Raw genomic sequence first — 15,598 nt, 5'->3', positions numbered from 1 at the left:
TGAATGCAACGCCCAAGCGTAAGCGGTACAGCATTGTTTCCTCACTTCGCGGGAGACAACCAATGTGCGACGTGCTATGTTGAAGAAGAAAGACAACGCATATTGGTCACGTTCGAGACAATGAACAGGCGGCCGCGAACGATAACCGTCTGGGCAGTCCTAAACGCTGCATTTTTGTCGACACGTTTACGGAAAAGATTGTGCAATTGTACAACTATGTAAAACGCGTGGCAAATGAATTTATGTTTTTAGGTTTCCAGGCGCGCGCCCAGGAACGCCAACTTGTCAACGTTGTATCTTCGAATACGGCCGTCTGCAGTAAATAACCAAAAGCACAGTACTATGGTACTTCGATAGCGCTGCCAGTTAGGTAGAGTAAGGAACAAAATGACATGATATTTTGAATTCTATGTCTTCTGAGCCAATCTGTTCAGAGAAATCGGGGCTGGGTTATGCTTGACCGCTACACCTATAGCACAGTAGCCCCTCTAACGCTCACTGGCATGTTATGCCATTCGTACCACGTAGCATCGTGCACACACCTCGCATATTCCAAGAGCTTCACAAGAAAACCGTGCAGTCAACCAGTAGGCGAACATACGTGCGGGCTGGTGAGAGAAGTCTGATAGCGATAACTGGAGATGTTAACCGCGCGAAAGGATTTGGCATGCTACGACGTATTTAATAAACCATAGGAGAGCAATGACGGAGAGAAAAGAAAAAAAAAAAGAAAACGCAAATACGTCCACTCACACGCAAACTCCGAAAAAAATGTACGCAGCAGTGAGCGGGATGAAATGAACGAAGTTGAGACTGGAACTTTACGGCACCATCGCTGAACAAAATCTTATTCATCTTTTTTTTTTGTCCATTTGGCTGCAGAAGCAAGTAATAACTTGAAACTTCGCTAAAAATATTTCTGGGGTAACCACTTTATGATTCTGTTGAGGGGTAATCTTGTCTTCCCGACTTCCAAATTCAATAGTTTCTTATCATTCGAACACCACCCGCCGTCGTTGCTCAGTGGCTATGGTGTTGGGCTGCTGAGCACGAGGTCGCGGGATCGAATCCCGGCCACGGCGGCCGCATTTCGATGGGGGCGAAATGCGAAAACACCCGTGTGCTTAGATTTAGGTGCACGTTAAAGAACCCCAGGTGGTCAAAATTTCCGGAGTCCTCCACTACGGCGTGCCTCATAATCAGAAAGTGGTTTTGGCACGTAAAACCACAAGTATTATTATTATCATTCGAACGCCGCCTTTCCACAGGGCCCCTCAACAATAAGCTATCCACTGCAGCAGACTCACCCAGCCGCTTTTTCTATACACATTTTGCTTTCAAGTTGTTTTGATATATCTTAAAAAATTAAATTGTAGGGTTTTACGTGCCAGAACCACTTTCTGATTATGAGGCACGCCGTAGGGGAGGACTGCGGAAATTTCGACCACCTGGAGATCTTTAACGCGCACCTAAATCTAAGCACACGGGTGTTTTCATATATTTTTTTTTGCCGCTGGCAAAAGCGCAGTCGCATCATGCACGCAAACAATCGGTAAAAGAAACCGACAGCGTTCGCGTCGTGCGCTGTTAGGATCAAGAGATTATTTTGCACAGGCTTTTCATGAAAGTTCGCCACTGCTCGTTTGCCCTGCCGCAATGCGAATGTAAGGGCGATCACTTGCGATGTTCGGCTAAACACACGGCAGCGGCATGAACCAAACGATACGCTCCACCACGGTGACAACTGCATCAGAAGCGGTCGCTTTTTAAGGCCTAAGCCGTTAGTGGCCCACGAGTCTCCCGGCCCAATCCGTGATGGACGCAGGAAAGCGGTCACCGGCGAGGGGAGCAAGGAGAGGAGGCGCCATGCCAGCAGCGCTGTGCGAGTGGCGCGTGGGACAGCGCGGACATGCGCGTGGGGGTGCGCGCACATCGGCGACAAACCTAGCAGCCACATGGCTGTGATCACATCCCATGCTCGCGACCACGGCGGCGTCCGTTCGTAGAGAAGTTAAGACAACAGCGACAGAGGCATTCATAGATAGCCTTTCGCCTATCGCAGTTTAGCTCAGCAAAGTGCCCATAGATTTTTGATCACCTCCTTTCCTTCTATACGAACATATCACGTTTAATCTTCATATAAAGACACTGACGTCCTTTCGATCCCTTGTAGGTCTTCTTTTCGACATCCCTGTTTCCGTGTGTATTCTTACCGTGCATGGAGAGGAAGCGCAATTTAAAGAACGTCTGCTGCTGAATGTCGAGCGTGTCCTTCCAGCGCGTCTTGTGCTTTCGAATATTACGATATCGGTACACGTTAGCCATTTCTGAGGGATCGCACTGCTTCATATCATTCCCGTCTTCGTACATGAGCCGTAATGTCCGATACCATAACCGTAATGGCCGTAGCCGTATAGCCTCCGTGGTCGTAGTGACCGTGGCCATGGTATCAATGCGCTACGGTTGTCGTAAGGTGTACCCCGGTGCGAATGGTGACTTGTGCTGTGGCCATGGAGGTGAACGCTGTACGATCGCAGCACGAAGCAATTGGAATAATTCGCGAAGAGTCAATGAAGCTCAAGTCGCTCGCACCCGCGTCGTTCCCCGATAAAATTACAATTGTGAGCAAGTACCCACCTCTCCAGCTATTGTGCCATTCAGAACGTTTTGCGAATAAAGGCAAAGCAAAGCCCTTATTTGTAAAACGAGTGAAGCGGCGAAGCGCGTTAGCCAAGACGTATTTCACATTGAGATGCACTTGGCGCTATAGGCTCGTCAGACTTGCAACAAAGCCTATCGGAAGTAGTCATTGCACAACGGCATTTAAAATACTATATCGTGCAAAATATTGCACATTACGGCGGAAGCAGCTAGAGATGTTCATATAACAAGGGCGACAAAGACAAACCTGTCGAGAAAACAACGCAAACCTGGCTTTTCCTAACCGCGGCCACGGCAATTAAACAACTAAATTATTTATTTACTTACAATCACTGAAAACATGATTGAGGGGCAAGTGCACGAACGAGCAGAAGCGCACAATAACCTTCCACAGCAATTATATAATCATAAAAATGACAAGAAGAAAATACAGAAATCGACAGGCATCAAAGTGTTAAAAAAAAATCTCAGTGCCCTTCCACTCTGTGAAGTAGAATGACTAGCGAAGCTGTGTATGTGGGCCCTTTAATGGGGAACTGCGCCTCCGCCGCAGGTCGGCCCCGAATTGCACTATCTTCGGGATCGGCCCACGTATGTGGAGTGCTTAACGCCTGCTTCGCCTCCGCCGCGGGTCGGCCGGGCGATGCACTATCTCCGGGATCGGCCCGCGTATGGGGAGGTATTTGCTTACCACGCCAACGACACGAAAATTTCCTTGGACGGTAGAGGCATAGAGCTTCGCTGTAAAAACAAGGCAATACATGAGCAAATATAGACTGTTTTAGCGGCGAGGAGGAATATAAGCCTCAAACCAGCGCGCCGCGCCACTTTCCTTCTTGCACTGGTACGTGTGGATCGTCGTCGCACCCAGCGGCAGTTTGGAGCGGTAGCGTTGTCATCGCGAATTAGTGTTATTCTAACGCGTTTCGCCTGTGATTGCTGCGATATCAGATGACTGAAGGTCAACGGGCTATACCACTGTGCCGTATTCGGCTGCGAAAATAACTTTCGGAAGTGAAGGTGAAGCGTTTCTTCAGCCCCGGCGACTCCGCGGCTGAGGCTACAGACGAGCGTCGGCTTTGGATTGCCAGCATAAATAGCCAGCATTTGACGCCGTCAGCTTGGCCACGTGTATGTTTGGAAGATTTTGTTTCCGGTGAGCGCACGGCTAGGAACTCGGCACCCACGATCTGTGATACGAACGAAAGGTGCCTATTCGGGTCAGTCAACTATTGCGAACGAACGTAAGTCAACAATATTTTTCTTTTTTTTTGTGCACGCAAATTAAAGTTATTTCGTTCAAATGTGTTCTTTTACTGTCATGCTTGGCAACCAACGATCTGGTATAAGTTGACCGAGGACGCATTATCGTCACCATAATAAAAGCCCATATTACTGAACACAATGGTAACACGTGCATACATTAGTTACGCACCTGCCTCGCTGTACAGTTCCGAAGTTAGATTCTTACGCTTAGTTATTTATTTGACAACATCGAAAATGTTGCCTAACTGCATCCCCGGCTTCTGCACAACATTTTGTTGTTATATGACCATATAGGCGAGACAAAAGTTAATGACCGAATGAAAAAAAGAACATGCGTATACGCATAGACAAGTCGACTGGCTCTTGTTCCTACGCTGTCTTTATATTTTTTTTAGAACTATGGAAAGTTGGGTTGGTTGATGCGGTTTCATGTTAGGAACAAAAGTAGGTGTGCAGACAAGAAAAGGCAAGTGGACAGCACGAACGCCAACAGTCAACTGAAAGGTCGCATAGTGGCGTAAAAGAAAGCAGAAACAAAACTTCCTGCTTTCATATTCTTGTGTATCCGTGATATTATTTTGGTGCTTCGTAGCTCTAATGTTCTTGGGAGCCAGGCTAGCGTCTGCAGCTTCTCAGTGAAGTCGGTACTTCTTATGTGCGATAGAGCAAACGCCTTAAAGCAAGAAAGATCAAAAGGAAGCACGTTCCGCGTATACGTGCTGGTTGCTGTTAAATCGGGATGCGTGTTGCAAAAAATACAATGTTGGCACTTGACGCCTTTTTACGCGTCGCCTAATTTGCACGGCAGGTGACTGTTGGCATCACGCTGAACTAAATGTAAAAAAGCAGGCAAAATATAGGCATATATATAAAAAATGTATTCTCTTAATGGCGCTTGAGATAACAAACACTCGAACTTTTGAAATATTCGGTGCCCGAAGAAAATACAAGAAGTGAATTACACTTGCCGAAATAAAGCCTATGTTCTTAATGACACTGGTTACATTGAAACTTCTACAAGGTGCGCTGTTATATATCAAGGCACCAAGGCGTCACTGAGCCTTGGTGCCTTTACAAAACACTTGACCGCCGAGCATGAATAGTCATTAGCGCTCTATTAAACGCCTTCTCCACTTCGCCTTAATGTACACCTGTGTGAAGTACAGGGGCGATAATCTGAAAGCTCAACATTGCCATAGAGGCAGGCTTCCAAGAACGATATTATTTGCAGCAGCATTTTTTCTAAACACTAAGTAAATGTTGGAATTGCGGAGTTGTAGTCCCAGGTCTTGTGATGCCAGGGTTGCTTTAATTATTAAACGTGAAAAAAATTCTAAAATTTTCTGTAGTTATCTTTAGTAGCCATGTGCCAGTGAGGTAGACTGCACACTTTGGTATCAGAATAGCAGATGAGACCCTTCGCACATCTGTATATTTCGGGCACACCGAGCAATGGCAAGAACATGCATGGTTCTCCAAGCTCTGAAATGAAAACGAGAAAGAAACATCACTCACACGCTGGCACAAAAGTTTACAGACAAAAAAATACTTGAACACCAAAGAACATTTCTCCTCTGAATCCGTGTTTTATTTTGTGAATTAGGGCATTTATTCATCTTGAGTCACCTCCGCCACTGGGTTGACTTGATACGATGCCCATGACAACAACTGTCAAATCATGCTACGCATACCTTTATAATAAATGAAATGCTGCCTAAACATCTTGCACATTTTATCGGACATCACGACTGTCTAAAAGGCTGAGCTGGTTCACTTTATGTGACCACACTCTTTCCAGTAAAATGCAGGTCTGGGTTAGGAGAAAAGCAAACTGACTGCAAGTGTTTACACAGGGCACCACAGAGTTTGACTTTCGCCTTGTTTCCCTAAAAACACCTTGCGGGTTATATTACACTGAAGTACTTTAGCGCCGAACAGACGACACAAGAAGAAGAGACACGTCTGTTTGGCGCTAAAGTACTTCAGTAATATGCACCAACTAACCCAACAAAAAGTTCTGCTGTTATATTACACGATGGGCGGAAACACGAAAAATTGATGAAGTCGTCATCCACATTGTTATTTGCAAACTGATACTTAATTCATGAATGCCGATCATTTGGTGAGAGTTCCGTTGCGATAGGAAAGGCCATTGCAGTTTGCTACTGCGGCGAGTAATAAGTGAAGGCTACGTTGCTTTCGCTTGCGCCAGCAACGATTCGTGGATGGCCTGTGTGTTGCCATGCGCGTGACGTCGGTAGCGTTTGCGGCGCGTGGCCAAGTGAAGAAAAGTTGTAGAAACTGCAACGTAATTGCGAGATGGCAATGCGTCGGCGACACGTGACAGGACGTATCAGCCCGATTCTACTTTTAGTGCGGAGCCACTGCTATTGCGCATTAAAGTTTACTACAGAACTACATCACGGAGAATGTTTGCGCACCTTAAGACATGCAGGCGTGTTCACAATGCCTTGCTAGGGAGTTTATCTGAAGAGTACTTTTTGCAGCGCTACATACTATGTAATAGCCAAGCGTATGGTTTGAGAACGACTATACAGCATGCGCTGCGACTTTCGAGATATTCTTGGTATTAGAGGATGTTATCAGTAGTTTAAAGAAAATAAAGCACGTCCTCCGAAGAGTCTCTATAAGGAGAAAACGAATGCTTATCGTCTAATTACCTTTTGTCATTTTGGAAACGTAGCTTTAGCTTTTTTTATTGGTTGTTGACGTCTTTTATCAGTACGTACGCACTGCGTTGCGTCACCTTTACTTAGTTAGAGTTTTGTATAAAAGCAACAAGACATCTTTAATCATCATCCCTGTAACGACTGTCGGCGAGTTCCACGCAACACGAAGGCCTCTCCAAGTCATCTTCAATTACTCTTTGCTGCGTCATCTTGAAACGTCCCACGAAGGAAGAGCTCTAATTTCGTTTATGAGCGCGATTAGCAAGGAGGACCAGAAAGCTCTGCCGTTTCTTACTAAAACCAAGCCAAGGGAAGCGCGTGAGAAATTAAGCGTCTTTAATTGCAACAACAAAATAATAAGGAAACGGGAAATAAAAAAGACAATTTGCCGCCGCCACTCGGAGCCAAACCCACGACCATTGATTGGCGCGAGGGAGTACCAATCGAGGAACCTTGGCAGCCTTCCCCCTTAAACTTTCTTGGGAATTTTTGAACCTGTACTAGACAAGGGCGTTTTTTCGTTTTCCGCCATAGTTGGCCGCGTTTCCTTGGACTTGACACACGCTGCTTTAACTTCCAATATACGTCGAGTGCCTGTACAACAAATGCCTCTACAACGAAGTGATGTGTACAATGAAGGAACAATCATGCCCCTGTTCTGTTGTGAGCTGTTCGATGCGCGATCTTTACAACGAAGTGACCTGCATAACAAATGATTCCGGGGGCCCCAAGCACTTCACTGCAAGGACTCTCCCCTGTATACCACCGCTAAACGATTCGTCGGACAGGTCACTGAATGGCATGTCCAACTTCGTTTCTAAGCGCTTGTTCTCAGCCAGATGATTGTCCGTATTCGCGCTTTATTCCTCATCAATTCCATTATAAAATTTGATATGTGCTGCTACGTGGGGCTCTATATTGCTTTTTGGGGGGGAAGTTTTATTACTTCTGAGGCAAACGGAACTCCAGCGATGCATTTTTTACTCATTTGTGTAGACCAATAGCTGAGAACCAGAGCGCTTGAATTGCGGGGCTAGTCGCCGTATATTTTCAAACAATCTTCGACGCTCTTCCTTCGCCCCCATGGAGTGTATAGGGTCACCAACCATATACCGAATTTAGTGGGACAGTGCGGACGTTTGAGTCTACGTCCTGGGTCCCGACATGACAGAGTCGGGGACGGCAAAATTTCTTGATTTTAACTTTTCCTGCTACTGAAAAACAAACAAAAAAAACAGATTTTCTTTTGATGATGCCTTACAGCTCTGTCGCACATTGTTCTGTTTTGTCTTCTTTTGGGTCTCGCTTTTGTCGTGGTTCTAGCTGTGTTGTCGGCTCTATTATTACAGTTCACATCGTACCTCTGTGAACGTATTGGCAGCTGTGCTAGCCACGCAACTACTGCACCTTTGTATACTGTCAGTTGCGACATTGTACAGGACCCAAAAAGTATATGTGCGACTATTTTTGCACGTATACGAACTCAAGTTAGCGGTTCCTGTCGTCGCCGTACTTATACAGCCCCCTCGCGCGCCATCCTGACAACGAACAAAATGTGCCGTCACGTTTTAGGGATACAGAAAGCTGGAGTTTGCGCATAGGGAAAGGTTCCTCTTAAATTTGCCCCTAAATCTATATACACAAGCGCTCGTGCATTTCACTGCCATCAAACCTTCTAGCTTATGCTCAGCAGTAGAATGCCAATGAAAGATTTGTATCACAAACTGCTAAGTAAAGCAAAAGGATGCTCTGCACAAAACTGAACTAATCGTGTAGAGGAGTTTGTTTACTTTTACTAGCTTACAGGCGTCACTGACACAAGCACACATATGCGCACCCTGTGTTCTGAATTCGGTAAGGATTGAAGCGACTTGGTTTCTTCGAAGGGCCCGAGGTTGGCCTCAGCAGGAACAGACACCAGTATATCTGGCGTCAAAAACACGGTATTTAAAAACCTCGACTTTACAAATCAGCTAGCACGGACTGCGCGGCATAGCAAACGAATTTAACACTACTTGGGGAACTTGTCCGCGCTCTTCTGCAGTTGTGGCTGATCCCTAACCGATTAACCTGAGCTCCATGCGGGTCACACGACATGATGCACACGCGCAGGTTGTGATAGGCCGTGTATAGTGGAGACTTCGTTGCTTTACTATTTGTAGACTTGGTGTACTGTTAGGAACAGTGTCAAATTCCGTTGTGCTTTCGTTGTTGCCGTCTCGTCAGCTCTGATTGGCCCAGAGGGATGCTACGGCCTCTCTTGATTTTACTCAAAACACAGCCATTACTGAGTTTTTGACAATACGACGAAACGTGACTACGCCCCGAATAGCAGCACCCTTGGGAGCGCTTGCTCCCAGATGCGCAAGACATCGCTCGATCCGTCAGCTATGGCCATCGATGTAACATCATCACGTAGCATTGGCGGCCGAACAACCGTTCCAATCGGCAATCAACGACACCTCGATTATCTCAACACCTAGTCAAAGCCATCAACAATCTAATGGTGTTATTAGGCGTGTACCATTTGGCTTTCGAGGAAGAAACCGCACTTGATGACGGGCCGGATGGCGTTCTTAGTTGGAAGTCGGGACATTGTTGGGGCAAACCAATTTTTGTGTTCAAACAAGGTTACGTTCGGGATAAGGCCTGGTGCTGCTTTTCAAGCTTGTTTTTTGACGTCCGTGTTTCTGAGCACGCGTCTACGAAGGGTGTTATATATATGGTAGTTCTGATTTCGCAGCGATGATTCCGGGTGCATTATATTCCTTGTTTTCTTCCCGTTGAGCTCTCGGTGTTGTGAGCGCCAACCTGATTAGTTGTGCTTGTCAATACTGTGTTGCTTTCATACACTTCTGGGTCAGGTTCCCAGCGCCTGCTCCGTCACTGCCTTTCTTTGTTGTGATCATCTGTGTGTACTGTGCGCCTCCATACCACCTAATAAGACTATATAATACGGTATACGAACCCTCATTTGGCATCACGTCGCCTTGACCACGCACGTAAGGTTTTTGATCTCTCATGCAAAACTGCTACCTTTCTGAATTCATTTCATCCGAAAAATTGTAATGAGTAGAAGCAGCTCCCACATTTTATTTCGAGTACCGCGGATTAGATAGCCTATCTTATTGCATCATAATAAATAAGTGAGACAGGCTTGTGAGTATATATATATATATATATATATATATATATATATATATATATATATATATATATATATATATATATATATATATATATATATATATACGCAGGTCTTTTTTTTACCTCGCAGCACTTTCAACTTTATGTATATTAAGAAGTACGCAGTTATATTATCGTGTGTTACATTGTCATGTGGGGCACTGTGATGCTTAACAGAAAATGCTTTGTACATATATGTATATTTATGTCCTTTGGCTATCATCCCCGTTTTCCTCTGTTATGTCTAAAGGCCTGAATCGTAAAACAGGTAAGACGGAATGAAGATCTGCCCTTCTCAATCTCCACCTTTCGCTCCACCCCTGACCAAGTTTAATCACCTAATTCGTGCATGCAGACCTCGCAGCACCCGCAGAGGCTGCCTTCGGTGCTGAGTCGACCGTGGCAGGTCTCCGCAGAGACATGGGGGCACTTGGCTTTCTCGCAGATGTTCGGCGGACACACGAAGGCCGCGACCACCTGGGCAATCAGAAGCACCAGCCACTGCGATTCCGTCATGGCGCCAGCCCTGCAGTGCTGCACGGTTGAAAGAAAAGTTCACTGGAACAACCACGAAAGCGCAACATTACGCAAACACGCATGTACGAATGCGGTATACACGAATTGTTGCAGTGGAGTAGGGCACTGTTTGTGCGGGCGGCTACTTGTAAGGGCCGTGCGGTGTGGTAAAAAATTCGCAGCGCCGCCCGGAAGGTGAAGCACTGATTGAGGTAGCAAATTAGTAGATAACTGTACGAAGTAAGGATAGTAGATTTTTAGGCCGTGTAAACTTGTAAACGTTCGCTTACTAACTAAATTAACAATGATAGAATGTGTAAGCGTGACTCATCACCGAGGACGTAGAAAGAAACATACACACAAAGACAGCAAAGACAGAGCTGTCTTTGCGTGTGTGCTTCTTTCTACGTCCTTGTTCAGTCGCGCTTACACATTCTATCGTGCATTCAAACCAACTAGCCCATCAACGTGTTTTAACTAATTGCGGCAGCAGCGAGCGAATTGTCCTTCATGAATGTTTCGCTTCAGCGCGAACGAAACGTCGAAAGCACAGCACACACGAAGCTACCTGCACTGCGCGCACTCTGCAAACATGCCAGATCGCTTTGAAGATGAGGCCCGCACGGGCGAGCACTTTAGCCACCTCGCAGATCGCTTTTAACGCGATAGCGTTAAGGAGCTCGTGTCGCAGAAAAGCCGGTGTCGTCGGCGTCGGCGTCGGTGTCGGCGTCGGCGTCCGCGGCGTTGGCCGTGAGCGATAAATCACGGCAGGCACTTCATAAATAAAAAGCAACTTCCAAGATGGGCTGGGTGGGAATCGAACCAGGGTCTCCGGAGTGTGAGACGGAGACGTTACCACTGAGCCACGAGTTCGATGCTTCAAAGCGGTACAAAAGCGCCTCTAGTGAACGCGGTGTTACCTTAGAAGGCTCAGGCGTGCGTCGCTTGCTGAGGCGCGCATTTCGTTGTCGCGCCGAACGCTGCGTTGCTTGACGCTCACCGCGTCCGATGCGGGGCGCGTTGTCGCTGCGCCGTAGCCCAATACCCCTTGGCGGGTCGACGGGAACGCTGTCGCGTTCCACTCTTGAAGGCGAAGCTTAAGCGTCCTCCAATTTTTAACACACGAGCGCCGGCAACGCGTCCGTATGGCGTCCGCCAAAGCGTCTACTACGCCGTCCGCGATTCGCGTGGCCAACACCGCAGTAGACGCTACGGTTGTCCACTCCGTACGGAGGCGCGAACGAGGAGGACATCGAGGCACCGTGACCGCGTGCGCCGGCTCACACTCACACGCTTCCACTCATACGGAACCTCACGGCGACGGCGACGCTGACGGCAGAAATGCGCCCGGAGTGTCCATATAATTGCTCTCGTAATAAAAGAGACGCGCGGCCCGACAACAAGACGGCGGTGGTTAATTATAGCCATAGGGGGGGGGGGGGAGGAGCCGCGGCTTACGTAGAGCGCGTAAGTGGGTTGACTGCGAATCGGGGCTTCCGCCGTTATGATCGCTGCAGCAGTGCCGTGGTCTCGAAGTCAACCCATCGCCGCTGGACCGCACTCATGCCGAGACATTCCGCGAACGCACCAGATGCCCCAACGTGCGTTAAAGTGTTTTCTTTGAGGGACTGGGTCTTGCGAGGTTGTGAGACAAGAGACGCGTCACACTGCAAAGGAGTTATGGCAACGGTCTCGAGGTGTTGGAGCTCCGAATAGTGTGACCCTGGAGCTCCGTTGTGTGCGCACTACGCACACCGCGGTGTGATTGGACGAACGATGGGGCGAGGGTGATGTTGTGGATGCTTTTAAGGACGTGCAGGCTCGTTGAAGGGGGGATTCGGCGGAGATATGGCGGAGAGAAAGGAGATCAAAATTGAAACTTCAATGGAACTTTTGAGTCGTAGTCCATCGATGGCTGTGTGAAAAGTTTCCATTCTGTCGCTTGCCTATTCTATCTTAATAAACAGTTGACCCCTTGCATTCAGCGTGACAGTCTTGCCTTCTATAAATGTGACTTCGCGACATCCACAACACCTTCAAGTTTCACTCATTGACATCGAGGCGAATTTAAACGGGTGCCGTATTCGAAGGTGAGAATTGAACCCAAAATGTCCACATTAGGCCTGTAGTGTGTAGTAACAACTGAGCTTAAAAGAAGGCTTCCGATCGCCGGTTTGTGCCCACTACAGGTTAGAAGGATTTCCCAAACGCTTCCAGCTAAAACTGGTTTACGTGTCAACCTAGTGTATTTTTTAATACAGCTTGTCTAGTGTCATAACATCACTTAGTCGTTTTCCCATACAGTACATGACTATGTGGTAAACAAAGATGATTATTCTTTTTATGCTGGCATAAGCTGTATTGCCCCGCCTTTGTAAAGGTTCTTCTATTCCAATGGACCGGCAGTCACTGCTTTGCGCATTGTTACCAGTAGAACTCCATTTCTTTCTCTTCATCTCGATTACAAGTATGGTTCCCTCGAACTCGCTCTGTAATTGGTACTGCCTTAGTTCCGCACCTCTTGATAAAATCATAATAATGCAAATGCCTGCAACGCCCTTTTGCATGTGTGATCAGTTGCGGTCGATGGCTTCTTTACTGCTACAGAATGCACATTTTAGCGAACACAGACAATTACATGCTCATATTCTAGCCACCTCAATGTACGGCAGCGACCACGTCGACACTGTTCGAACTCCGTGAGGGGTTCTCGCCATTGATCGTGGGTCTGAAAAGCCTGACAACCTGCAGTCTTCAATGGATATTCTACATTTACTACATTACTACATACACTTCATGAGGCTGCATGACTTTGTGCACATGCGACTCAGCCGGAGATTTTCTCGATGTAATGGATTAGCCGAAAGAGGCGCGCAAAGTGTAGGTCTGTTTGATTTCTGAGCAAACGCAGAAGCAGAGGTTTGCAAGCGCTGACGCAACAGTAAAAGTAATTATAAATATGTGTGCAAGTAGCCCATGCATGGTTGGCGTAGTCACTCTCTGCCTGATTAGCGTGGTCACGTGAAGCGTAATTGGTCACCTCGAAAGTGCTCCTCCTGGAACTGTCTCAGGTGGTGTTACTTAACTCGGCCTGTTCAGCTTTTGGCCATTGACATGCAGCGATTTCTGACGACAAATTTATGGTGTGTTGTCGTAAAACACCCCAACAATGTGTCCTTTGTGAATCTCCTATGAACAGCCTCGATGCAAAAAGAGACGAAAAAGTGCATAAAGGCGGCTTGCATGACGGTTGACAATCAGGCTATGCCCGTTTTAGCCGAAGACTGAGAAAGTGAAGCAATTTGGTTAAAGCGCCTTTATAAATGTCGTCATTCAAAGAACAGATGTAGGGGCTACGAAACATCGTTCAAGTGCACAAATAAACACGGACGAATAGAGAAGGACCAAAACGCCGGACTTCAAATGAATAGAGGACTACGAAGAATTTTTTTCTAAAGCCTGAAATACTGTATATAAATATTACTATAGCATATAAATATAAACTTTAGCATGTCGAGACACTTTGACCAGTCTCAAGAAATATCATCAACATCCATTGGCATTTGATGTATGCGCAAAACCACAGGATTGCGTATTATTTCATCGCTATCGATCCTGCACCTCCTAAGCTACAATATCGGAAAAATTGAAAACACATGCTGATTCACGACGGCGAAATAGGATAGAAAGGCTGACTACTGCATTACGCATTCGTTTGTTTGCTTTAAGTCGGCGATCCTTGGTATTTTCAATTATCTCTCTGTTCTCTCAAGACCACCTGATTACTGGCCTAACCTCCAGTGTTACTGCCATTTTTGGAGCGAATCATTATGATCATTAAAGCAAAACAAAGCACGCTTCAAATGCCTTCGAAAGACGAGGATGACAACCGACCAACAACTTCGCAGATTACTAGCCCGCCTGACAAAACAGACATTTTTCTAGACTTTAACGCAACAACGAGATGTCTATAGGACAATTACAGTAATTATGTTGCGCATTAGGGAAACTGCCACATATCTACCCGTCTCTTAGCATGATCTGTTTTTCATGCTCTGATTAATCACAAAATTGAATCATGCCCGTTAGAGTGGTCGAGCACACTTCATCTCTTCTGCTTGCTTTCGTTTGTTATATTGTCGCTTTAAGGGCAGTCCCCCTAAAACGATCATGAACGCCATCCAATTACTGGTCATCCTTCCTAGAGTGTATACGCGCCTCCGCTATTTAGACGATCAAGCTTCATCAACATCGGTGCCTTCAACCGGCATGATTTGTCAGGGCTTTAATTTGAGATGCCCTAAACGTTGAGTACTTTCCTTGGCGAAATGTGATAACACTATAACAACTTTCGTACTCATTTTCCTGGACATCTACGCAAAACACAGGACATGACTGGAACGCTCCTTCGTAAACAAGAGCCACTCGATATTCGTTTTACGTGTGTCCCGTTGTGATGTCCTTAGCGTAGTGTCATCGCAAAGTGGGCCGCGAAGAAATGCTAAACCGACGCTTGCTGGTCATGTTTATAAATCTTGGGCAATGCCCTGAAAGAACAACTCGCCGACGACTGTAACAAATATAGAGAGACAGTACAAGGCCCTATAAGCCCTTGTACGACTGTCTCTCTGTATTTGTTACAGTCGTCGGCGAGGTTACCCTGAACAATACAACTCCAACATGCGGGACATGCCATTCACTCGTGACTATTGACAAGACGATGGTCAAAGCCGGATGGTGCGAGCCTGAATAAACAAAGTGGCACAAACGTACAGCAAGTGGACCGGGAATAAAGCAAGCCGTGGCCTGGAGCATAACCGTGGCCTGATCGAAACCTTCGTTCTCCTTTTTGCATCTTTGGCCCCGGGATCGCGCGTTGCGTAACAGAGTAAGCGTAACCAACGTTTACTTGCTTACCCGTTCCACTGGCGCAGATGTGACGTCCGAACTGAAAACGACGCCATTGTGCGGCACCGACAACGCCTCCCGCTAGACTGGCTCACAAAGCTGCGGTATGCCGGGGAGGGAGGTGGGGAGTTGGCGGCCGCGGTCGGCGCTTGCTTGCGCGAAAACCCCGCGACGTTGCAGCTGTGTCGTTCAGGCAACCAGCAGCTGTGGCCGGCTGCGGCCTTCAGAACTCCATTTCTCTCACGGCTTCCTGTGGAGGCTGCAGCTTTGTTTAACAACGATGTGCTCACAGGCGGTGGCACGTCACGTTTCACGCCCGCGTTCTCCTTCAATCTCTTCGGTGCAATTTGGGAAGTGCGCGCCCTGCTTCA

The 15,598-nt window shown here is 46.9% G+C and overlaps 1 protein-coding gene across 3 annotated transcripts; it reads right to left on the bottom strand.

Moving 5' to 3' along the window:
- Nucleotides 1-3,120: 3,120 nt before the first annotated feature.
- Nucleotides 3,121-15,392, bottom strand: LOC142560738 (uncharacterized). Of its 3 annotated transcripts, none has more exons than XR_012823422.1 (3): nt 15,237-15,392; nt 10,142-10,337; nt 3,121-5,409 (listed from the first exon to the last, which is right to left on the bottom strand). XR_012823422.1 is itself a non-coding variant. In XM_075673037.1 (3 exons), the coding sequence occupies exons 1-3, from the start codon at nt 15,132-15,134 to the stop codon at nt 5,261-5,263; spliced, it is 387 nt and encodes a 128-aa protein (XP_075529152.1). In that variant the 5' UTR covers nt 15,135-15,209; the 3' UTR covers nt 3,121-5,260. The 3 variants fall into 3 exon arrangements, 2 of the variants coding, with proteins under 2 accessions (XP_075529152.1, XP_075529153.1); XM_075673037.1 differs by lacking the exon at nt 15,237-15,392 and adding an exon at nt 15,093-15,209; XM_075673038.1 differs by lacking the exons at nt 3,121-5,409; nt 15,237-15,392 and adding exons at nt 9,969-10,055; nt 15,093-15,225.
- Between the last annotated feature and the right edge of the window lie 206 nt (nt 15,393-15,598).

This window comes from Dermacentor variabilis, chromosome 10, assembly GCF_050947875.1.
Source record: "Dermacentor variabilis isolate Ectoservices chromosome 10, ASM5094787v1, whole genome shotgun sequence".
NCBI classification, from domain to species: domain Eukaryota; kingdom Metazoa; phylum Arthropoda; class Arachnida; order Ixodida; family Ixodidae; genus Dermacentor; species Dermacentor variabilis.
This window is presented reverse-complemented; position numbering and strand designations above follow the sequence as displayed.

What these genes read in the sequence shown, in the direction of transcription:
- LOC142560738 (XM_075673037.1), bottom strand. Translation starts at nt 15,134, where the DNA reads ATGCTCCAGGCCACGGCTTGCTTTATTCCCGGTCCACTTGCT. An exon ending in TTATTCCCGGTCCACTTGCT is followed by an intron (nt 10,338 to 15,092) that starts GTACGTTTGTGC and finishes TCAACCGTGCAG; the next exon opens with CACTGCAGGGCTGGCGCCAT. An exon ending in GGTCTGCATGCACGAATTAG is followed by an intron (nt 5,410 to 10,141) that starts GTGATTAAACTT and finishes TTTTCATTTCAG; the next exon opens with AGCTTGGAGAACCATGCATG.